At 31.6% G+C, this 27,041-nt stretch overlaps 1 protein-coding gene across 1 annotated transcript in view; it reads left to right on the top strand.

Moving 5' to 3' along the window:
- Nucleotides 1-27,041, top strand: part of LOC129975086 (hillarin-like) — a 63,659-nt gene continuing 36,618 nt past the window's right edge. Inside the window, exon 1 of the mRNA XM_056087993.1 lies at nt 1-967. Within this exon, the coding sequence (XP_055943968.1) occupies nt 422-967 (546 nt within the window). The 5' untranslated portion in view covers nt 1-421. The remainder of the gene's footprint in view (nt 968-27,041) is intronic.

Raw genomic sequence — 27,041 nt, 5'->3', positions numbered from 1 at the left:
GCCTTGGGCTCGGCAAAACTAGTTTCTAACTCTCGGAGTGAGATACGCTTCAACGCTCGCCGCGCATTCGATTGTCAGCCATAATGGCAGATTCATCTGCAACGATTTTCTGTTTCACCCGTTGACACCCAACATCCGAGCAGAATCCTCGAAAGTTGGAAATCCCACAACCGTTTGGAATACATTTTGATAATTTCTCTCCCGGTTTTGTTTTTTGATTTCTATATTTCATGGGTGTGACTACAACCGGAATTTAGAACATCTGTAGTTGTGCTCTGTTTTGCAGATTGCCTGAGTAGAATCAGCTGTGTGCATTTCAGAGCTTCCTCAGTGATTCATTCAGTGACTGAGTGTTCATTTTCCATCGTTCTGACGTGTGGATTCATTGCTTATATTAAAAGGTGCCTTTCTCGAAATATGAATGGTGCTTTTAAGTGAAACGCCAACCGGACAGTACCTGACCATGAATCGATACGAAAACAGCTGCCTGAGATGTGGACAGACTGTCTACCAAGTGGACAAGGTGGGCCCTTTGAAGGACTTTACCTTCTTCCATCAAGGGTGCTTCAAATGCCTCGTTTGCGGGACCAAACTGACTCTCAGAACCTACTATAACAACCAGCAGGACCAGGACGACAAGGAGGTCTATTGTCAGAGCCATATGCCCAAAACGGGACCAGGCCATTTGGATGGAATGTCTGTTGGTATCAAAGCAGCTCTGAGTGTCCCCAAAACAAACCATTTGGTGAACGATCAGATTCGAGGATTCGGGAAAGGCACGTTTGATGCTGATGCCCTGGGGATCAAGAGTGCCCTGTCTTCGCCCCGAACCCATGAGCCGGACATCAGGAACCGGGACCACATGGCCGGAAGATTCGATGCCAGTGCCTTACATATCACTCATGCTCTTAATGCAACGAAGGTCCAGAGAGGTTATCAGTATGAAAGGAGAATTGATGATTATCTGGTGAGTCAATGAAGGATGGATTTATAGCATTTATTGATAGCAAATAGATTTACTTTTCCCTAAAACAACAATTTATTTAGAATCAGATGCTGTAATCGTAGAGAAGGAAAGGAACGTGACTTGCTTGTTTAAATAATCTTGTATACAATTTCTAACGTCTTAAAAATATTTACCTGTTTTTGATTATTTTTTCTTTCAAAAAGGATTTGTAAAAACTATATTATTTTAAAATTTTCTTTTTATATAGAAATTGCACTAAAACTGATCTTTAAATAAACTAGTTTCTCTTATATTTAAAAAAAAATACTTACAGTGTAATGACAGTTTAATTTCTTTTTCTTTTTTTACTTTTAATAATTTTATTGACATAGTTTGCTATGTTTCTGAGAATTTCAATATTCAACCAACATTTTACTTAATTTATGGTCCAGATCAGCAGTTTGTAAATTCAAATATCTTTAACACGAATTCCAGAAATTTTAACCAATTTAAAATATTTATTGATTTGTTATTTTATATTTACATTAAAAATGATAAATCGGGCTTATTTTATTTTTATAGATGTAAAATACAAATTTTTAATCTTAAGAAAATTTTGCTCACTAAATCTGACTATTAAAAATTGTTTGAGGAATTTAACAACACATTTGCCCAATATTAATGGAAACAATTTGAAACATCTGTCTGAAATTTTCGAAAAAAATATTTATTTTATTACATATTTAACAATAATATTTATTTACAAACAAATAAATTATTATATTTTTGGACGAGTTTAATTAATAACATCAAGTTGTGTTTTATGAAATTATTTATGAATTTATTTTTTTTCTTTTGATAAATTTAATTGAATATTTCGGTTAAGTATAATTTAATTTTCGTACGATATCTGTATATGTTTGCGCTTTTGTGTGTAAAGAGTTTTCAATTTAATAGAAGGAAAGGAGGAAATATTTGTGTTTGCGATTCAAATTTCTTAATAGAATTTCATTTCTAAACTGGGCAAAGGCTTATTTCTTTCTATAAATAATTTTTTAAAAACCGATTGTTTCAATCCTAATGTTCTTGATATCCATTTTTTTTTTTAAAAAAATCTTAAGTTGTGTAAATTTTAATAAACCTATGTAAAGAATGGATGAAAAATATTTTAATTCCCCAACTAGTTTTTATATTTAAAATGCATGAATTGAAAATTTCAACCATGTATTTTCAGTTTCTTTAATAAAAATCTTTTCTTCTTACAATCAAATTTATAATCATTAAATAAATTTTTTGATCATTTATTAAGTTATTGAAAATCCGTTAGAAAAAGGAAATCATATACGAAATACTGAACCGTGAGTGTCGGCTTAAAATGCTTAAATTCATGTAATAGCTGTTTACTTATTAAATGTAAGAACAAAAAAATTAAATCATAGCTCAAATTATTATATAAATTGGATAAAAAAACACCCCATATTAATAAAAAAAGAAAGGTTATAGCTAGAGACATTCCGCCATGGAGGTTAATGCGAAATGTGACATCAAGCTTATAAATTATTTAACAGAGATAAAACCTCACCGAATGCATTCCATCGTATCTGTCTGACTTGTGACCGCAATCATCCTGTTTTACAATGGAGTCAAAAAAGAGATAAAGGTAACTGGTGACGTCAGAGTTTCGAAATTAGTTGTCTGTGCATTGTTTACTTGAATGAAAAAAAAGTCTCTTCTGCTGAAAATATATTGACTACAAAGGATGCAGTAAATTCAGGAACGGGTTTACAATTAGGCAAGACCTAGAGCAATCGGACTAAAGAGGGACGCAGCTGTTCGATTAAAAAATTATGATTAAAAGCAATTATATCAATTAAGAAGCTGTTAATTAAATAAATTTTTAAGAAATATATATAATTTTTTTATTACAAAATATCAGGAATACTAGTTGTGTACATACTGAATTATTAAAATCATCGTAGTATAATCTGTTTTTATAATATATTATAAATTTGAGTATTGTTTGTTAACTGGATATGTTATGTTTTATTTGATAGGTCCTATAAAATAATAACTTTTGATATTGTATTTGGTTTATGTATCATTGATTTGGGCAGATTTCACAAACGTATTTTCTTTTCCTTTTTGATTTTCTGAAGTTATTTAAATTTTTTTAGATGCAAGCATCAAGGTTCTGCATCAATTTTAAAATAAGCATTTTTCTTTTTTTATTTGTCTATAAACTGATTTTTAATGCATTCAATGATTTAGACGAATGTTTTTTCGGGGGAAAAGAAACGCTTCACCAGCTGACCGTACTGCATTAAAAAAAAAAAGAAAAGTATTTCATATACGATCAGCCATAAAGAGCAAGCTGAAAACAGAAATCATCTCATTAAATGCGATTTTATGCTAAGAAAATCAATGACTTTTGCAAAAATATCAATTTTAAGACACCATCGGGACTAGTGTATTTAGAGTTCACTTAGTCATTGCCGGACAGACTGCGCATTTGGTACACGTCGGGAAATTGGATGATGAGTCCTTCGCAGTTAGCGCTTTTGACTCATATTTTCCCCATGCGCATGCGTGTGACTCATTTTCCTTCGACGGATTTTGACCAAACTTTGGCAGAAAATAGCTTTATAAAAATGTTTATTAGATGGTAGATCATTCGATAGAAAATCAACAATTTTATTGTAAAGACCGGTTATCAAATTCTATTTTTGGAGCTGATTGTGTTTTTCAGTTATAGTATACTTTAAAAATCTTTTTCAAATTCAAGGAAGTCCAAAACGTGGAGTTTCATCAAAATTGAAATTTTGGATGTATGGAAGAGGATGTTTGCGGAAAACTGAAGGAAAATAGAATATTTGTATAATGAAAAGTTCTAAAATTGGTTTGCTGTTATGTCGCCTGATACGTTTTTTGAAAGTAAATATAGACTGTGTAATTATATCTAATGGCAAGTCATTATGAAATAAATTGATTATTAGGACTCGAATATGAAGTGAAACGCCGACCTATGTCGCACTTCAACTACAATTGCTTATATCTAAATTTAGGGCAAAAATATTATTGAAAAGACTCATTGAATTCTTTGTGGCTTTTATGTAATAAATTTTGACACTACCTGTGATTGTCAGAGTACGCTGAGTTAATAAAATAAATATATTTCTGAAACCTTATATAATATATTCGATGCTCTCTTATGATTCATAATTCACCCACGCAATAAAAGAATGCAATCATGTGACCTTCCAAAAAGCACATTTCTTTCTCACAGTTAGTTTTGTTGTCTGGGTTACATTGCTTTATTTTGATCGATTTCGCCACCGACGGATTGACATCACTCAGTTCCAGGCGACAAACGCTCTTCTCTTCACGTCTGCGTTTCATTTTTCAGAATAACAGGAGCACTTCATGCATGTTGGGGAGCTTGAGACAGCGAATTTTCGAACAAATTTATAGTAACTCTTTTTGTTGATATCTCTTGTTGATATCAAATGCCAGCCACTTTAAAATACAGATCCTTGAACTTGAGACATCATGGTATTATTGCATGCGAATTTTCGAACAAATTTATAGTAACTCTATTTGTTGATGTTGATATCAAATAGCTAGTAACCTGCCGTTACTAGTTGTTGCGGATTAAGTTTAGATGGCGCTTCCGCCTCTTGTTTACATAGTTTGACAACAGCCACCCCCCGAGAACGGGAATTTGCGTGGCAGGCACGGAATCCAACGGATGAACCTTGAACAACAACGTTAAGCTTTGTACAACTTTGAACGTTAAGCTTTATAAATAGTTCAGTTAGTATGTATATTCCCATGTTATCGCTAACAAATATCTGAAAAGGCACCAATTTCGAAATTCATTAAGCACTGCCACTGAACACAGATGCAATACTGACTATTTTATATCCGTGTATTTAAAAACCAAAGACTCAATCCTGTTTTTATAGGATGCATTTCATTAAAATTGGCCAGCGTGACTTATTGATTTATTTATATGGTCGCCTAAGACAGTTAGTACGAAGATTGAATTAATTACGTTAACCAATTTTGGTTGAGCTACATCTGACCGGCAGTAAAAGTATACGTACAATACTGTAAGCAAAAGTATATACAAGTATCATTTTAGATTATATTTGCACAATAACAATAAGCCATTTTAATTACTTTGCAATATTTCGAAGTTGTAAAATTGTTAAGTTGGTGATGAAAATGGCGAGTTGAGACTGAGGGACCTGTCAAAGTTTTCTTTTGCACCCTTATCTGAAATGCAGAGGAAGGGGTTGGATGGCCATTGATGGCCATTCATGTGAAAGGGGGGGTAGAAAAGAAACGGAATTGTAAAAATGGTTGTTGACTCTATTGAGATTTTACCTCCAGAAAGAATGTACAATATAAATAGTATTTTTTTCGGATTACTGACTAAAGTGGAAAACAATAGGTGGAAAGGAAGGTGGTTGTGAAACGTGTCTTGGCTCAATCGGCGTTCAGTTGGAGTAAATGGTTATTATATATAGTGAAATTATATTCTTTCGATTTCTATTGCAAGAAGAACATCCTTTGATAATGCAGAAAAAAATCGGAATTTAGGTGTTTTGAAATTTTATAGGAAATGAAGTTTTCCCAAATTAGAATGAACAGCGAAGTGGAGTTTTCTTTTTTCAATTTCTCTCAAGAATGGAAGATGATGGGAAATAGAGGACCGTTGCCAACATATCCGTAGGTTAAGAGTTTTCATATGAAACAAAAATCGGACCAGTAGTTGGGGTTGAAAGACTGATTCCTCTTATTATTTTAAATACGTATATTTAATCACATTAATAAAGCCGTAGCAATTAGAAAAATAATTTTAATTTTAACATGAAGGTGAATTTAAACGACAGAAATATGGAATACAAGCAACTGATTAATTAAAAAAATTATGTCAATAGGAATTATTATGAACTTATTGAGTCTTTAATTATGAACTTATTGAGTTACGCCCCAATTCCTAAAAATGAGTAGGGCCATTATTTTTACGCATTTCGCCGAATACGCGCCTGCACAAACCATTTTTATCTATTCCAATGGTTCCGTACTGAGAATATTTCTTTCTCAGATATTGGTGCCTTTATGGACATGCCTGTATGGACTATGTATGGCACGCTAAATTTCTCAATGAGGATTAGACCAGGACTGCGGGTTGTCCATTACTTAACTTTGATATACGCCAGCATTCATTTGGTGATTGGACTGCTGTGCTTATTCGAGCTATCATTGGTGAATAAGAGGAAAACTCAGACTCCAACTTTAATTGGCTAAAAATGCTTCTTGCCTTCCATTCAGAAAGAAAAGACCATCAGCCACCTCCACTAAAATTTCGGTTGAATATTTTCGGTTTTTGTCGGTTGATACCGTTGCAGTAAGCTATCTAAATTGTGTTTCCTTTTTCTTCGCTTCCATTTGATTAAACACCCTTTCTGTAGCATGTGTTGCTGTACAAACTCACGAGGTTCCACTTTTATTTTAACTTTCATTTCTTTTTTTAAGTTCATGTTTGGGAATTCTTGGTGACCCCATATTTAATTTTAACGAATTTACAATTTGATTAAAAGTCCCAGTAATGTAAATTTAAAAAGACAAATTTTTTGTTCATTTCGATTCAATATTGAATCGATTCTTTGGAAAATCTGAAATTGTCAAGGAAAACATATGCAAAAATACACTGTTCATGAATCCGTTGGATTCTTTAACTCGGCAAAGGATTGATACTCTGTAAAATGAGCGCATTCAGGAATTTTTTGTTAAGTCTTGAATTCTAGCCAGTTAGATGCATTTTCTTAAATCTCATCCTTATTTTGGCAAAATAAATAAATAATCGTCTCGCGATGCGTACTTCAATTAGCACTGAGAACTGCAAGTAGCCACAATGACTTTTATTTGTATTAAGAACGTCTGACATGACTACTCATGATGGAGATTAAAATGTTTTCACAAATTTTTAATTTTCAATTTTTTTTGCAATGCCTCTAGTATGGCGAATTTAATTTTCATTGACAATAATATGGTCCAATATAAGTATATAAATATCCTAAAAGAAAATTTTTAAATATCTGTCCCGAAATTTAGAATTCAAAACGCATTCAAGTTGTATCAAAATAATGATTTCAAAAATAGAGTCCTAAATGTTCGTTATGGCCACTGTATAACTGCTCCAAAGTGAGCCATATTCTTCAGATCTAAATCCAGTTTTAAATGTATCGTATGAACTGGAGGAAAGAACACGGAAATAAGATATTTCTGCGAAAGAAAAACTTGAAGCAGTATTGATAGAGCAATGAAACAAAATCGAGCATTCTCTCTCTCTCTCTGTCTTACACACACACACACACACAAATTACTTGAAACCATGCCAAAAAGCATTAAAATTATAAAGTATACCCAACAAAGTATTAAAATGTTTGATTATCCATAGATTTTTTGTTGAGATTTGTTGAATGGTCAAAGGGCCCAATTGCTTACGAGAGATTATTTTTAACACTTTCTAGATTGCTGTACGTGAAAGCGGGACAAAATTATTAACTGGAATGTATAAATGCAGGACTGTAATATTGTTTGTTCGAATAAGATTATCTGTTAATCAACAGCTCATGCTGCTTTAGTGACTATTATATTTTTTGATTATCAGAAAAAAATATCAAACGAAGACATACTAAAAATGATAAAGCATAAAATTCTTGAAAATTATGGTTTAAGTAGCACAAATGCACTAACGATTTTAAAAACGCGCCCAATCATTCTTGCCATTATTTATTATGATATGATTATTTGATAGATGATATGCTTTTTTTTTTCAGATATAAAATGAGTTAAAACTTTTTTAAAAAATGAAGTAAACGATCTTTCTCAAGCATTTTAATTTCAAACGATATCTTTTCATCTTTTCTTTTTTCTGGACTTTTTAACCAAAACATTTTATCTTCTTGCATTTAATTTGCATTTTAAATGATTAACATTTTTTTTTGTACATATGCTAATTATTTTATCGAGACACTACACATTCTTTCTTAATTTATTGGCATACCAAAAAAAGTTTAAATTACTTTGAAGTGTGGCCCCCTTAAGAAACTTTTAAATTTAAGAGCTGCTGAAGAAATCCGGTTAGTTATACTAGAGGAATCTTCGAAAGGAGTCTAAAAAATCAACTTGATTATGGGGTGGTGTGGGGGGATGAACATCGTTCGAAAATAACAAAGCGATATAAAAAAAAATATAGAATTCAAGACTTAACAAAAAATTCCTGAATGCGCTCATTTTACAGAGTATCACTCCTTTGCCGAGTTAAAGAATCCAACGGATTCATGAACAGTGTATTTTTGCATATGTTTTCCTTGACAATTTCAGATTTTCCAAAGAATCGATTCAATATTGAATCGAAATGAACAAAAAATTTGTCTTTTTAAATTTTGAACTACTCTACTAATAACTTTTCTGAATTTCATTTTTATTTTAATATATTTTTGGACTATGCTTTTATTAGTTTTAATGACTGAATCGCATAAAAGTAAGCGTAGACCCATTAGTCATGTGTTTGTGTGTGTAAAAAAAATTACAGTACTAATACAGCAAATATTAATCATTTCTAGAGAAAATTAATTATTGGGTTTTTTTTTTTTTTTTTCAAAATCGTATTCTAATTATAATTAAAAAACGTTTGAAATAAATGATAATAAAAGGACTTATAATATTTCATACAAAAGTAGTTTTTATGTTAAAAATAAAATATATGTAAAGAAATGATGCATGAAAGGAATTTAAACCCTATATATCAACTAGTGTTCAATAGACCTGCTTGATTTTATAAAGTTTCGTTTTGTTTACTGGATTTTTTTTTTTTTTTTTGAATTCTTATAACATCTGACCAGCTGATCACAGAAATAGTAAACATTTTTACCGTTTTTAAAATAAAAAGGTAAATTTCATAACTAGAAATTTCGATGTCACTATATGCCATTTCAATCAAATATGACATTTTCAAATCAGAGTCAGTTTTTATTTTTTTTTATTTTTGAAAAATATTTTTTTTTCCTTTTAACGTATTTCCAATGTGTGAAGATTGATTAGAATATATATATATATATATATATATATATATATATATATATATATATATATATATATATATATATATATATATATATATATATATATATTCTAAAGTAAGAAAAAGTTTGAAAACGAAACTAAAATGAAAACGAAACAAAACAGTTTCGAAATCGCAACTAAAATTTATTACCTATTTAAACTAAAACCAAAAAAGAACTTCATAGTATTTTATTGAATCACTCAATAGATGGCGCTGGGAGCCTACCTATGTTTACATAATTTACCGTTGATTTTTTTAAAAACAGGGAATCGCAATCGATAGTTTAAAGTTTCCTTGACTGTTGGATGGTATGTACTGGCCTTTTCGTTTTTAATTTTAATTTTAGTGCTAGTTTTTGTTTTTATTGTTATTTTTGTTATTGTATTTTTACTTTGTTGTGGCTATTTTCTTCTAATTTGTTATTTTGTATTTCCTTTCTGTTAAAATGGTATATCTCTTGAGCCTAATTTCAGGGGATTTTCGGGTCACGAGGAATCATTATTAGACAATGTCTGTATCACAGAAAAAATCCCTTTCTTTGAATCCCTGCCTGAGGGTGACCCTTGAAAAAGTCTTCAGGCCGGATTCTTTTTTTATATTTTTTTAATAATTTTTTTGGTTTAATTTTTATTTGATTTTGGTTTTTCTTATTAACTTGATTCTAATACTTTTGTATATATATATATATATATATATATATATATATATATATATATATATATACAGTCGCTACAAGCCAAACTCGGACACCACAGGAAAAAAACTTGTTTTGCCAAAATATTTTAGCTAAGATGAATTAGAAAAAAAAAAAAAAAAAAAAAAAAATAAAGATTTTTTTGACAGTGAATGTATTGTGCAACTGAAAACAAAGTCAAATAGCGCCAAGTCATAAAATTATAATTTGTGAAAAGAGTTCGTAAGCCAAACTCGGACATCTCACAATTAAGCACAAAATAATTGCAACTTATTGGGTAAAAATTACTTCCACTTTTACGATTAATGTTATAATTCTTCAGAGGAACTTTCCAATTGTGTTATTTTTATTTATTGTGGAATTAAATAATAAATTAATTAAAATATCAGGGCAAAGAGGCCAAACGAGCATTGAGTTAAGAAAATTGGTTATTAAGCATGCTGAAAATGGAAAGTAAGTGCCAGAAATATCAGAGATTGCCCACAGAAGTCATTCAACGTTTAATGACATCATAAAATGCTTTAAAACCAATAATCAGGTAGAAAATATGCCTAAGCCAGCCCACAATAAGATTTTCAAAGAAGCAGATGATCGATATTTAATCAGAAAAGTAAAAGCAAATCCATTACTTAGTGCACCATACCCATCTATTATTGCTAAAAAAAAAATTAGGAAAAAAATTTAGCCCATGAACAATATAAAAATGTGCACCATAAGACAGATCTCAATGGGGGTAAAATTAGATAAAAGCTTTTCATAAGAAAGCGAAATCAGACTAAGATTTAAATTCGCAAGGAACATGAAAACAAGGATTTTTCTTATTGGAAAAATGTCTTATTTACTGGTGAGAGCAAATTCGTCATTTTTGGATCCGATGGCAAGCCTTGCGTTTGGAGAAAATCGAAGGAGAAATTTCGCACAAAAAAATTTGTAAGCAACTGTGAAGCATGGTGGTGGATCAGTATTGGTCAGGGGCTCGAATTCAACTACTGGATGAGGAACCCTATATTTTATTGAAGGGAGAATGGATCAGAATGTATACCTCGACATTTTAAAGAAAATTTTTCGATAATGTGTGCTGAAACTTTCTCTTGCCAACAACTGGCGATTTTATCAGGATAATGATTCGAAACATAATGCTTATCGAGTGCGTTACTGGCTTCTATATAAGTGTTCTCTCGTCATGGACACTCCACCGCAAAGCCCCGATATAAATTCCAACGAAAATTTATTGAAATACCTGAAGAAAAAAGTCTGGAAACACGCCATTTCCTGTAAAGATGAATTGAAAAAAGTATTTTTGCAGGAATAAAAAAAATATTAAAATTAATTTTTGTGAAGAAATTAATTCATGCCTAAGTGTCTTAAAATGGTTATAAAAACAAGGACTTACATATAAAACAATTATTCATTTAAAATATTTACTAGTTTTTAAAATTTTCTTATTCGTCCGAGTTTGGCTTGTGCATTATTTTTTCTTTTATTTTGCTTTTTGCCATAATTTCTGGTTAAAATGAATTAATTTATAATTTTTGTTATTTGCTTTTATAATTGCAATAAATATGCTATTGAAAATTCATTTAATTAAATTTCTTATCATTTTTAGTTTACAAATTTTGATTGTATTAGTATCTTTTCTTTGATGTCCGAGTTTGGCTTGGAGTGACTTTATATATATATGTGTGTGTGTGTGTGTATCTTCTATTTATTTTGCCTATCCAAAAAAAATTAATTTATTCAAAAAAAAAACTTATTTGAATTCGATTTATTTCTTCATTGATGTATGATGCCTTGTAAAATCAGTACGGTAAATATCAGAAAAATCTTGAATTTGAATAACTTATGACAGAAGCAATACTTTAGGTTCAGTCTTATTTAAAAAATATTTTTGATCCTTTGTAAATATAATGGAAATTTTCATTCTTCAAGAAAGACTTGAATTTGCTAATCCAACCAGGAATAAAAAGTACCCCGAATTTTATACCGGCCTTTTTAGTGTGACCCGAAAAACACCTCTATCGATTTTATACACCGAACCTATTTTATAACATCGCTTAGGTCCCTCGTTCTATGAAAATGGATCGTCTGTCGCTCAGTTGCGTGCGCGATTAAAGGCTCAACGCCCTTCTCTTTTCAGTTCTGGTAACTGCCAGGAACTTTTTCCAGCAGCCGTTCGTTATTATCTGACCAAAAAAAATTCTGATGACAGACATTTATCAAAAAATAATGTTCGAAGGAAAAGTGGATTCCCAGGTATAGTTAAAATAGACGAGATTATATTTGGAAAAATGAAAGACCCGTTAAGTTCCTTTTCTAAGCGAATATTGAGTTGCACTATGAAATAAATACCATGCAGCTTTCAAAAGTTATCAGAATTAAGGATATTTTTTTTTTTTTAGTTTTATTTTACTGAAGAAATTTTCTTCGATTAGCTGATGTTCATAATGTAGTATCAAAGGTTTTTTGACTGTAGTAGGACCAAAATATTAGGGTGTCCCAAAAGTTTCTTTCTCATCGCGCTATGAATGGCCTCATCTGGCTCTGCTTGTGCAAACATGCAGACTTATCAATTTGAGATTGCATGTGTACGCACTTGGTGTAAGGACAATAGGCCTTCGACTGCCGCACAGCCGGGACTACATCCCAAAAAAGTTCTTTTGCCCATTTGGTGGGACTGGAAAGGCGTCATTTATTACGAGCTGTCATCAACTGGATCAATTGAAAGCTGCCATAGCAAAAAAAAAAAAAAAAAAAAAAAAACGGAATGAATGAACCGATGAGCACTCTTTTTCATCACGACAACACGAGACCACCTATTGCATGAGTCGTAAGAGAGAAGCTCTTACAGTTGGATTGGGATGTTTTACCACATCCTGCATACTCTCCAGATCTCGCTCCATCTGATCATTAGTTCTTTCTGTTCTTAAAATATTCTCTTCTCGATAAACGCTTTGAATCCATCGGCGAAATAAAAGCGCACCTCGGGGATTATTTCTTGTCCCAAATATAACAGTTTTGGAAAGGAGGTATAATGAGGCTTCCTGAGAGATGGGAGAAGGTAGCACACCCTGATATATAATCATTCATTTCAAATATTGGAATTTTTTCAATTTATAGATAAAATTCTTGTGAGCTTATTTCAAAGTTGAAAGCATTTTTCAAATATAAACAGATGTCCCATCTGTGTAGCCAGGTGATAAATAATATGCGTCTTCTATTCTGTCTACGTATTCACTGTACCGTATTCTGAGAAAATATTCCACAATGCAACATAATTTTAATATTATTAAAAGAATTAAAATGTACGTGAACCGATCTGTTGATTACTGCTAATGAACTGTGTTAACTTTATTTTCTTTTACTATTTAAAAATACAGTCTTGTTTTGATGAACTCGATGGAGTTAATAATATTTTCAACTGTATATATTATCATTCGTCGTTTTTATATTTACTACAAAAGCGATTGAACGATGTTTCTTTTGCAGTTCAGTTGAGCTAATAAAGCTTGTTTATTTTCAAATCATTTCAGCAAGCGCTATAGATAATGGTGAATTTATCTCTAATGTATATCATTAATGGTGTTTGCATTTACTACAATCAACCCATTTTTTTTAGCAGAGTAAAATATCTTCCTTTTTTTTTTTTTTTCTTTTTTTTAATCTTTATAAACAGAGTGACATGCATTGAAATTTTCTGCTCTGATACATTTATTTGGTTAAAATGCATAATAATATATTTTAATCCAAAATATATTTGCCCTTGTTTCCATATCTTTGACATCTGAAACATCCATAATCTGAACAGAGAATGTTTTCACCCAGCAATCACCCAGTCACATCTCAGTTGAACTCCATTGGCTACGACACTGCTTCTGAGCAAAGCTTAAAAGATCGAATGCTTTCGTAACATTAATAATACATAAAAAAATTCTTGCGACGTGTCCATCAGTTATAGTTCTGGAAAGAAATGATAAGAATTTTTTTGTACTGTTCATATTATTTATAATATCCGGACGTATTCCGCAAAAATAAAAAATAATACTAAAAAATGAACGTAAGTTTATATTGAGAACTGAAATACACATTAAAGAATTTCATTTAATATAACGCTGTTTTTTTCCAGTTTCAATAGAAACCACCAAATTATATTTGGAAGCAAAACGATACAGCAATGCATTTGAAATAAAAGTATACTGTTTTCAATCCATTTTAGACTTCCAACTACCACACAGAATCCTTTTGTAATGAAAGGCGGTTCGTATGACTTCATTTCCGTTCCCTGAATAAAAGAGAGGGGTCGCGGTGACCTGCTGGTAAAGTCTCGGCTTCGGAACCGAAGGGTATCCGTTTCGAGACCCTATTCCGCCGAAAAACCGTCGTGTAAGAGGGCCTGGTGCTCCTTAAATCCGCCGGGGCCAAACGTCCACCCGCTGGTGTGGTGTGGAAACATGGAGCGGATGGGATGTCAGTTCAGTTATCGTCCTCGTCGTTTGACCGTGTTTCAAAATGACAAATTCTTTCCCTAGTGTTGCTTTAAAACGGGACGTTAATATAACTAAACTAAACTCGAATTGAAAAGCTTCTTAATCACCTATTTTAAGAGCTCAAATTATGATGTTTCACTGTACGATCCTTCAGCAGATTTGCCCCTTCATAGCATACGTTCCTCGATCCACATCAGAAAAGAGCATACTTTGCATGAGATATACTAGATCTCGATGTAGTCACTAGAAATGTGATATCATTATCAGACATCAGAACGTGGTTAAATTTAATAATAAGTTTATATTCTTTTCATAATACAATCCAGAAAACACGTTGTTTTTTGTTTGTTTAAAACATTGTTAAAGCATGATTTAAAAAATGGTACCCATTTGAATGCTGATTTCAATCTCAAAAAGCTATAAGGAGTTCTTGGTGCTTTATTCCCCATTCGTCGATTGAATATATTTACAATAAACCGAATATCTGGAACCAAAATTTTATATAGATAAAGAAAAAATATCTGCAGTTTGTTCTGTCATTATTGTGCTGATTATTTTTATCAATCATTCTTGTTGATAATTTTAAACTTTTCTTCAGCATAGAATATTATTTTCAAAACTCTTCTGTTTCTGAACTTTCCTCTCTATTTTAATGCATTCACTATCAATGGACATCGAATTTTCAGTCATTGATATCAAGGTAGAATGTTCTTCAAGCCTATCAATGAATTTATTCACTTTTGGTAAACAATATGTTTCCTAATTTTTGTTGTTTGACCGATGTTTCAGTTGCGGAATCACAGTGTTTGAAGAATACGATACAGCTCATTCAATGGTGGCTTCTATTTTAATGCGCTTTGTAATGTGCTCTTCATGCAATCTGTGATAAAGGGTATGGTATAAAATTCCGGTGGCGAGATTTCATAAGCATGCTTGTTATTTCTATTGTTGAATAGGACCCGAAATTTAGACGCTCGAATTTGATAAGTGAGTAAAATATTTTCATAATGCCGCTTCCCACATTTAAGTTTGTCTTTCCCGTCACTTTGTATTTTAAAAAGCCGAAAGTAAATTTCTTCGTAATGAAAATGATGGATTATTTTTGTTTAGAGGATTTCTGTTATTTTTAGTTTAAGAAAAAGACTTTGCAAAATGTTTTCACTGAATCATTATTGTACTTAAATTTTCCTCTTCATTCAAACCAGACATAATTTTCGTTGTGGCTTTTCCATATCTGAAATGTATTAATCAAAAATAATGTGCTTTTTCATTTATTTGGCTTTTCTCAAATAATAACTGAAATCTGAATAAACTCAGTATCTCTTATTTGTTAGCAGCTCATCAATATTCGTTTCTTTTTTAAAACTGCAGAAGAAAAAGGAAGAAAAAATAAATAAATAAAAAATAAAAACCTCGTTAAGTGTGGACTCCCAACTCATGATCGCTTGTACTACCCGGACCGAGTTCGTATCACGTGATCTGAATGGAATGCATTTGTTCTATGCGGCGGAAGGAAAATGTATTCCACCCTTCCTATTCACGAGATGAAGACAAGACACACCTTAAGCAAATTCATTGGCGCCGCGACTTTTATGGGTTCATTTTGAGTTTTGATTCAAACTTTTGTTTTGTTTACAAATTAGGGTCAGGCATCTCAACTGAATATTTTTTAATAATAATCTTTTTATAAATAATTTTTTTTATAATAATCTTGGTAATTACAAAACTTTTTTTTTTTTTTTTTTAAATAGGATATAGATAAAGTAGAAAATATACGTCATTTTATTTTTAGAATACTATTTCTGAAAACTGAGATTTTGTTTTCAGATTTTGTATTTGTAAAATAAAGTATATTATTTTTACTTCTTTATTTTTTTATATTTAGAAGTTCTTTTATTTGCTGCTGTGTACTGACTACCTAAAACTTTTCAGATAGTTATTTTCTCCATTAGTGATCTTCGTTTTCATTGCCTTTACAATTTTTTAATATGTCAGTGAATTCTGATTGTGTACTACAATTGCTATTAGGTTTCTAGGAAAAAAAAAAAATAGAACTAGTGAGGCAAGGTTCCATAATAAATGCATTTTACTTTTGTAATGTAATCCCGTTATTTGTTTTAAATTATTGTAAGTTTAAAATATGTTTTCAACATTAAAAAATTATCGGCAAAGGTTATTTCTTGTATGTATATATATATTTTTTTCATATCTTTATTTAGGATGAGCGTGAACCAAGGGGAAAAAAATCCCTTCTAAAAATTAAGTTCCATATTTAAAGCACAAAAACGAATCACACATTTACTCATTTTTTAAAAAAATTTCTAAGATAAATAAAAATAGAATATTACGATCTTCAAATGGTAAATATAAATTTGTGCTCGTTCATATTATTATGTTTGTAATATTTGAAACCTCTTCATTTTGTACAGAAGATGAGGGAGTGATAACGTTTGACAATGCATGAAATGAACATATCAACATTTCCCAACTTACTTTTAATTTTCTTTCTTTTCATCTTTAACTGTATTGTCTTGTTTGCATTGCAACAAGCCAGAAACCCATTTAAATGTGTCTAAATCAAACGCAGTTCGTATGCTAACACAATGTGAACTAATCAGAGACGCTCCGAAGATTGCAGTAAAAAAAGTAAATTTTGTCCTCTTCTTTTAGAGAAATCATGCCTCTAGAATTTATGCCTAAATATCGTGGAAATTTTGCGGTAATGCATATTGATCTTGTTCGAAATTGATTTTTGTGTGTGTGTGTGTGTTAAATGTGTATTCTCATGTATACATCCACAAAAAGCTTAAGATAGCCCGCTTCTTGACTCAACCCTAGCTGAGCAAAGTCTGCCGTTTACTTATGAATAAAAGTATACTTCACGAGATTTAAAACAGAGGTTTGGCTCTTTTTTATAGTTCCATTCTATAATGAATAGAATCTTTGTTGCAAATCAACAGTTCCGATGCTTCATTCCGCACGAATGGCGGACTTGAGCTCAAATAGGGCGCTCATTCGCACATTCCACTCTTTTAACTCTTTTTACATTGTGATTTTTATTTTGCCATCGCGATATAAGACTGGTAGATTTCTTGTAGATAGATTTGATAGAAATCTAGTATTTGTTTTTGTGTGTGTGCGTGTACATGTGTAAAGTTCTCATGCCAAATTTCATCTCTTAAGTATGCAGATACTTTAACCGTACTTGCAAACAAATCCAAAATGAAGTGGGGTAAATGGTGCCATTTATCAACAGCTTGAGGGGGAAATTTTTGAAGATGACAATATTTTCTTTGGACGGAGACATGAACGGAACTGGTCACACTGCCGTGCACATTTCTGAGAAATCTAAACGTTGGAAGCTGATTCCAACTTTGTGACTACATGGTCACTATTAGGCTTGCAAATAGAAACTTCTCTTTTTTTGGTCAAATTCAACTTTATTGAAAGGATACTTGTTACGAGGATTAATAATAGAAATATTCGCCATTACCATCTATGGCTTTTTATCGTTTATAGAGTAGATTACGAATGCCTTCATGATAGGAATGTGAGGATTTCGAAGTAGATTGTCGTCGATCCATTTTCGAATATCTTCGAATTTCGAGAACTTCTGGTCTTTCAAATGTAACGACATCGATCTGAATAAGTGGTAATCGAAGGAGCCAAGTCTGGAAAAATCGCCGTATGCTGGACAGTTTTCTAGCTTAAAAAGAAGATGAGTTCCTGGGTTCATTTCACTGTATGTGCAAGAATATTGCTTCCCGCCTGGTCTAGTAAATGGTCTTTTTTCCCCCTTCAGAACGTCACTTAAATGAATCATTTGTATCTGTGGCAGTTTGACCAGATTCCAGAAACTTGTAGTAAATGACTTCTTTTCCCTCAGACACTTGATAAGAATATTTGTTTTTGCAATTGATGTTGATGGCTGGGTTGGATTAGCCCGTGCTTTACTGCGTTTAAGATGGTCGTATAAAATCTACTTTTCAAAACCCGTAATAATTTCATACAAAAAAAAAAAAAAAAATTCTTTTCTACCTAGAAAGCAAATTCATGCAAATGTCAACTCTTCAATGTTTGCTTTCTTTCGTCAATTTATCAGGAACCCATTTTCCTTTCTTTTGTATATTTCCCATTGCGTGGAATGGATGATATAGCTTGAAGAATAACATCTAATAGTTCTGCAAGTCCAGTAAAATTTAAAATTCTTAGTCTTTAGAAATGTCCACAAGAATAAAATTTCTACATAGTTTTACAAATAACTTTTTTATTGTTGAATGACTCACAAAATGTTCACTCAAAGTAGAATTAATCAGTTCTATAGCTTGAACTGCATTTTTTTTCCATTTGAAAGCAGAACCGATTATAACGGCATGAATATTACTTATCGACATTCATCTCTTATAAAATTGGTACTCACGAATTGATGGCTTGTAAATGATTGAAACTTATGTAAAAAAATCAAAAACAAAACGAGCAATAACTAAGCTTTATGTATCCGAAATGGTGTACGAAATGAACGCGTTTAAGTATGTTTTTAATATAAGAAATTTAAAGCCAAATTTCTACTTGCACGCCTATTACTATTAAATTTCCAAACCTTGTTCGAGAATTCTTCCCCCCCTCCTCCCGACTCTATATTGATTCTGATTACGATACATATCTAGAAAATACTTTTAATTTTGTGTGTCTTATTTTAAGCGATTTTTCAGGTGATAGCATGTTAAATTTTAATTGACTCTTTTTATGTTTGTAAAACCCCTTCAACTTAACGTAATTTGTCTTATTGATCATAAAAAAGTGAGGTGTTGAATAGCTTCGTTTGCATTATTAAGTGACGGTACAGATGCTCAACAGGTTGTTGAGGCGGGGCAATTTAACTCATCCCGTGGTTAATCTGCGGAATCAACACGAACATGCACCTAAACAATTTTTCTTTACATTCATGAAATTAAATTTTAAGAAAGTAAACTACAATTCAGTTTTTTAGTTTTAATTATATTAATGCTCCGTTTTAAAGTAACACTAAGACTATTTTGGAACGGTCATTTTGAACCACGGTTAGATGACGAGGACGACACCTGAGCTGGCAGTTCATTTCCAAACTTTCAGCCTACAACAGCTGGAGGACGTTTGGCCGTAGCGGATTTAACGTGCACCAGACTCACCTACACGACGGTTCTTCAGTAGAATCGAGTCTCGAACATGAAATCCTTCGGTTCCGAAGCTAAGACCTTGCCACCACGGCCCAAAGTAAATCACAGATTTATTTTTCACCAAACAAATACCCTCCTCCCCTCCCCCCCCTCAAAATTACACTTTTTTTAAATTTTGTAAAGGTAACTAGTAGCTTTTGGTATTGTCTGGTTCTCCGGAGATATTAGCTGTATTTAATTTTAATTAAATCGTTTTTATAACTTCATGCCCATGATTTCATCAAACTGTCAGACATTAAAGCCATATTTTACTCGGCTTATATTTGTCCCTTTCATCGCGTATATGAGTTTTTCTAATGGACTATTCATATTCTCGAGATCCATGATAACATAGCGCTCTTAAAAACATAAATGTGCATTTACTATATTTCTTCTTCATAAAAATTATCATTTCCTTATATAAATCTTTTATATTTCATGTTATTCTAACTTTACTTATTGAATCGTCTTGTACACGGCACAGATATTAAACAGTATCTTTCATCATTAGTTTTCAACACTGACTGAAAATCACGCAATAAAATATTTGATGAGTGTTTGAATTCCAGGACAAATAAAGAAAGATGTTTGAATTAAGAAAAAATATTTTTAAACTATTGTCAAAATTGAGGGAAAATTGCAAGTTTTAAATTGTTATCATTAAAATGACATTTCTTTTGCATTTTGAATTCATTTTTTGTGCAAAAATATTTTTTCAAAAGTTATCATGAGGAAACGCCAAAATTCGGCTTTGTTTTTAATTAATTAAAATTCTAATTAAAATATTAAAAATCGTTTCGAGACGCTCATTTCAACTATCTGCCAAATTTGGCAGCTCCATGTCAAACAATTTGTTTGTACAGCACCAACACATACAGATGCATTCATTTGTATATGGAGTTTGAAGACGGTACTTTTGGCCGCAAATAATCGAGAAATGACTCCCTTTTCTGAGATCGTCACAGCAATGTCAGTTGATTTCAAAACATCTAATAATTTAGAAAAACTAATTGAATAATTCGAAATTTACTTGCGTTTTATTACATGCTGGTTTTTAAAAAAATGTTACAGGTAAATTAATACTTTGCAATGAATTTAAAATTCTTTATTTCGTCTTTAGGTGTTCTCTAAAAATCAGATTCGCTCCATAACACTCAAATTATGCCACTTTTAGACTCTGATGCTTAATCTGTAATATCGCTATTTTATTAAGCTGATTCCCATTTAACAAATATGGATTTGCTCTGCATTTATACTTTAAGTTTTATTATTATTACTGATTATTACTGATATTATTATTTTTTATTATTATTACTGATATTATTTTACTTCAAACTTTTTAGATATACTTGCTTATGATGCAACCTATAAAAAGCGATCTAATGTCTAAATCTTTCACTGATCTCTCCTTCATCAATTGTCTATTCGATCTTTTCTTTTTAAAAAAAAAAAAAAAGAGGAAAGAGAAATGAAAGCCCTGGTTTCGCTCGAATTGTCGTGAAATCAGGTTCGCAGCTCTTCCACCCACTGCAGAGAAAAGCAAAATCGGTCTTTTTGGTGGATGTGACCTAGACAATCTATCATGAACGATTGGAGCGAGGAAGACTTATCTTTCTCTTCCTCTCGAAATCGTTTGTCGATTTTCCGAAAATCGTCTGCGCGACGTTTTCCATCGTGCATCGTGGTAAGTGAAGGGGAGGAATGCCGCAACTTGGTCACGGTTAAAGTGAAAATCGGGTCAAGAACCTGCAGTCCTCTGGCCATCCATGCGGTGTGCGGTGGGAGAGAAGTCGTTCGCCTTTTCCGTCAAGTGTTTCTCCATTTCAGCTCCTTTTGATGACCGCGACACGATCGGACTTTGAATACATTATTTCAGTATTTTCTGAATTCCATCCATTAATTTAATTGAATTTTGATTTCAAACCATTTGTATCATCTGACTGCGCCATCAATGGGAAAAAATGGATATCAGATTTCCTTAATACTTATAATAATGTATTGTAAAGTCAAGAACCAAATGATATTTTTTTCTCTTTTTAATTCTCTATTAAAAGTAATGTTTTCAAAATTGTTATAATTAAAATATAGTTTGATAATTGTAATGTTGGAATGGAAGAATAAAATTTAGTATAATTATTATTTGAATTTTTCCTTCTAGAACAAGTTATTGTTTGCATTTTACGCAATTTTTTGAGTTGGGGGGGGGGGGAACAGCAGCCTCGCTTTCTCATTTGACTTTTGTTATGAAACTTTTTGTGTGTATATTTGGTTCCAGACTTTGCCGCTTTTATACACTTAAAAAATTTCTCTCGGAATTTTAATTCTTAAATCTGTATTAAATATTTGAATATTTCTAGTAGTTATAACTCTTTAACAAATAAATAAGTTTGATTGTTATATGATTTGAACCTACTGAATGTCCCAAAAAGTGGGACAAGATTTTATTTCTTTAAATATTGCTCTAGACAGTTACAAAGTTTTATGTAATAGAGTAAGAGTAGATGATTCTTGTGAAGTTTTTATATGTTCCGCCCTAGCTTAAAAGTGTTAATTACTAAGTCGTTTCACCTAAGCTAATATAAAATTTTACATTTTGCGTAAGTTGATTTTGATTTAATGGCGCAAGAACCTAGGATGACCGAACTACACCAAAATTTTTTCAGATATATCATAATTGCCACACCACAAGGAGAACCTAGAAAACCAAGAAAATACAGTGAATTTAAAAATCAACAGAAAAAAAAAAGGGGGGGATGCTGGGAAATTTGAAATTTTTCATAAAAAATGCGAAAATACAGATAATTTTAAGTTTCTTAGTTCTTTTAACCACATCTAAAAAATGCCTATCTCTAAAGATTGCAAGAATAAAAGATCGCAGTCATAACTTTGAAAAACGAAACAATACCATTCGCGATGGTGTAATGCGGGAGCTCGTCCCTTTTCTACGCTCCTCCCCCCTTTTTTTGCATAGATCAGTCCAGTTTCGATTTGCTAGACTGTTGTTTTTTTTCCATGAGATTACCGAATTGCAGCTAATGAGCAAGCGCGAGATTTCTGTAACTGTGTGAAAAAAATAGAAAACGTTTTTCTGACGGTAATATTCAATACGCGGAAGCAGTGCGATGGTATTTCATCTACCTTACTTGAGTTTATTGATTAGTTTGTTTATTATTTGAGAAACTATCAGCTTGTTCAAAATAAATTTTAAAAAATATTTTTAAAACAATGAGCTGCTCAAAATCCGTATTTAATACGAATTGGACGGATAAAAAATATCAATCCTGCTTTTGCTGAATGAGTTCGACAAGTTCCACAAAATCCATTTGTTGCGTACTGCTCGCTCTGTTAGAAGATAATAAGCTTAAGTAAATGGGAAATGAGTTATGAAAAATGAAAATGAGTTATGGGAAAACAGGCGCTTACTAGTCATGCCAAAAGAGGAAAACATACAAGACTCTGTGCCTCTTCAAATGAGTCGTCATTAATGTTGAACTTAGTATCTAAATATCTAAAAGAATTACAAGAAAAGATGAGGCGTCAAATCCGAAAATCATCAAATTTATTGTCCGAAAATAATATGCTTTTCCTGAAAGTGAGATAGTTAAACAATGTACGTTAGGCTGTAGAAAAATGTCTTATCTTTTTTGTTAAGGATTAGCTTTCAAGGAACTAATGTCTGAAAAATCTGTAAAAGTTGCTGAAATCGATGCCCAAATACATAAATTTATCAAAAATGAATAAATAATGAAGAGTCATCTTACTTTGTAATGCTTTTTTGTTGAGTCACCATTAAGTGATCTGTATCATGATAACAAAAAAGTTTTGTGTTTTATTTCATCCGTGTTCTTTATGTTTATGTAATTAAGAACGCTTGAATTGGCTGCCGATTTCTTATATATGTCCACTTAATTGTAGAAGAATGCAAATCCAAATTCTTCTCAGTATCCTTCTAGGAAGTTTGTTTACAGAACGGCTTAGCGATTACTACAGAAATCTTATTTTCCAGTAGAGAAACATAGAGAACGATGCAAAAATCGACATTTTGGCTTTTTTCTCAAGTTATTTTCATACTAGTGTAAAAACAGTCAGTCCTGGACTCAGCATTCGCATTTTTCCAGAAATGCATTTTTTAAATTCAAATAGCAAAGTAAATTATTTTCTACACTATTCAGCGTATTTTACCAAGAAGTAACTCATTTCTACCATCTCTTAGAAACCGTCTCTTCGAACATTTCTTACCGTCTTATTGGGCCACATTTGGAGAAAACGTATGCTGGTTGAATAATCTAGAATATATTTGAGCTAGTAGTCGCAGACTTCAAAAAAGTATTTTAATATTTACTTTAGATTCTTGAACTGTACCATAAATATCTAATAATTTAAAATTCTGCAATATTAATTATTTTTGCTCTGAAAATTCCCATTTGAATCACTTTCATAGGAAATTCATTTAATTATCAATTAAATTAGTTTCAGAAATTGACACAAAGAAATTTTGGAGTTTTTACCTATATACTATAGTCAATAGAATTGCTCGTCTAATAATCATTATTCATTCTAATGGATCAATGTGATTCACTGATTATTGTAATTAATATGATTATTAATAATAACCATTCAGAATTTAATATTAGTATACATATTAATTGTTTTACAAATGAAAGAAAATGAGAAAAAGTAAATGTTATATAATAATTATTTCTTTCATTTAGCAATTCCAAAAAAATAATAATAATTTCTAATTTCATTTCCTAATTCTGAAACTTTGCTATAAAGTTATTAAAATATGCTTCACCATTTTTAAGTGACACATACTGGGTTCATAACATAGCAAGAATTTTCTTTTCCTCTTGCAAGTCTGTACCACACAATGTTACTATCTGTTCCAGCAAAATGTATGTTTATTATCAAATAGCTTCGGAAGTAACATGACGAAAAAATGAGGAAGTGGAGACGAGAATGTTATAAGAATTTATGTATTTGCGGAGGAAATATTGTATCAGAAATGGTCTGTGATGAATATAACTGACAACTACAAGTGTACTAACTAATAACTACAACCAGACAGTCATGAACGATACTTGAATGAATGCCGGGTTTACACACGGCCAGTTATAAGATGGCCAGTAGACAGCGCATGCGTAGAAAAGGACTGACTTATGTTTGCCACAGTTTGATAAAACAGATTCAGGTATTCCATGCTTGGCCATGAATTGCCATTTTGGCGTCCCAGAATTTTTCTTTTTCACTGTATATCGTATTAAAACGATAGATATTTACACAAAGAAACATGATAAAATAAAAAAAATGTAAACATACTTCAATATGGAAAATTATAGAAAAGAAATGACACATAAAATGAACACACACACACACAAACCCCGCATTAGAAAGAAGAAAGAGCAAAAAATGTCGAAATTGATCTAAAGAAAACCGCCAAATTCTACAAACATGCGCTGTAAGAAAAACAATACAATACAGCGGCATGCTGTTGTCCCGTCGCCACAATTATTTGCCATCTACCGAACAGCCTTCTACGCTTGCGCTGCCTGCTGGCCGTCTTATAACCAGCCTAGTATAAACCCGGCATTAATAAATGAATGAAATGTTAACATTTCCATGAATTCCATTGCCAGATGTAAAGATAATATGACTCTAATCTAAGGCGAAATGTAAAAGGATAAATTTTAGTTATTAATTGCTATTTTCTTGTGCGTATATTAGCCAGTTTCATTTTTAACTACTTTATGCTGGTCAAATATTACGGGACAATTACGTATAAAAGGTTTATTTTATATATAAAGGATCGCCGATTGACTATCGTTCAGTCTAGTGATACGATTAACATAAATAATAATAATATTTTTATTATTAGAGGCGAAAACTTTTACAGTTTTTCAATAATTTAAGTCGAGCTAAATATTTGAAATGAGTCTGAAGGGAAAAAAAAAAAAAAAAAAATCCTCTGAAATTTAATTTCTTGTTTGTCGTTTTTTTTTTTTTTTTCATTCCTTCTTTCTTTTCCTTTACTTTTCTTTCTTTTATTTAATGAAGTTTTACTTCGTCAAGGCTCCGAACACCCACCCAGTTTCATTAGGCCTCGTTTTTCTCGAAGCAGATAGAAATGTAACCGGTTGTTGGTGCCTCGTTATTTTGCATCGGATGAATAATTAGATAATTTTATTGTTTAACGTATCTAAATAGATTGATGAAATACAGTAGAATCCTCTTTCAGTAGGAAAATCGACAAGTGTCTATCCATATATATGTGAGAAATGATGACATACGTTAGTTTATTTCTCAATTTACGCTGTCGATTCATTCCGCCACAAGGCCGAGATGGCCTGGTGGTAAGGTCTCAGCTTCGGAGCTGAAGGGTTCGAGGCCCAATTCCACCTAAGAACCATCGTGTAAGCGGGACTGGTGCACGTTTAAATCCGTCGGGACAAAACGTCCTCCGCTGGTGTGGTGTGAAAGCTTGAAGAGGTCGGTGTTCATGTGTCGTCCTCGTCGTCTGACCGCGGTTCAAAATTACAAGGTCCGTCCCAAAACAGCCCAAGTGTTGCTTTAAAACGGGACCTTAATATAACTGTACATAAACAAACATCATTCCGCCTCAGTGCTGTGACGACTGATATCGTGCCGTTTGAATATATCATATGAAACTGTATTATGACACTTTGAATAGAGAAACTGTTAATTCGAACTAAATGATCATGCATTTCAAGTCTTTCATCTTTCAAAACGGCGAACGATGACATACGTATACGACATCATATTCAAAGTTATGTTTGTTAAATTTTTATAGGCATTATTCGAATGCTATATAAATTGCTACATCGAACATTTAGCTTTCTGATTTGCAAAAGAATCAATTTATAAAATAATCAAGAAATCAGTATGATTCGAATCAGTTCGGCTCAGTTTCTTTTCACATTTTAAAAGTAAAAAATTCGAAATAAGAAACCTATAGAAAGAACTAAAAATAAAAAAAAAATTACTTAAGGGGATTGTGGACTCGGACACTTTTGGGAATTGTTCCGTCAGGGTTATGAAATTTTTTATGTATATGTATTAAAATATAAATAAGTCAGATTTCTTTAAAAAGACATTTTTAAACGAAATATATTATTTTTTTTTAATTTAAAAAATCTATAATTTTCTAAAAATTTCAAAATATTCCAGGCAACTTAATTTTTCTTTTTTTTTTAATTATTTTTTTCTTACTACCCAATGTAAATTTATTTGAAAAAAAAAATACGTTTGATTTTGTAATTCCAATGAAATGCGAATTTTTTTTAGAAATATTTTTATACACTTACTGAATTTTCATAGGAATTTTTTGTTCTCTGAACTAAAACTGACTTCTAAAGAGCTAAAAAAAACTCGAAACATAGAATGCATGCACCGTTTTCTTTAAATGTTTGATAGAATTCTTTTATTATCAGTTTCATTTAATTTTTTCAAACATTAAAACGTCTGGAACGTTTCAAGGATATTTAAATCTAATTACAATATCATTTCAAGAAAAGTCATTGAGATGTACTTTTTTTCCCCTCTTAACTCTTCAAATATTTATTTTATT

The sequence above is a fragment of the Argiope bruennichi genome, chromosome 7, assembly GCF_947563725.1.
Source record: "Argiope bruennichi chromosome 7, qqArgBrue1.1, whole genome shotgun sequence".
Lineage (NCBI taxonomy): Eukaryota > Metazoa > Arthropoda > Arachnida > Araneae > Araneidae > Argiope > Argiope bruennichi.
The sequence above is the reverse complement of the archived record's forward strand: the minus strand, read 5'-3'. Positions and strand labels throughout refer to the sequence as shown.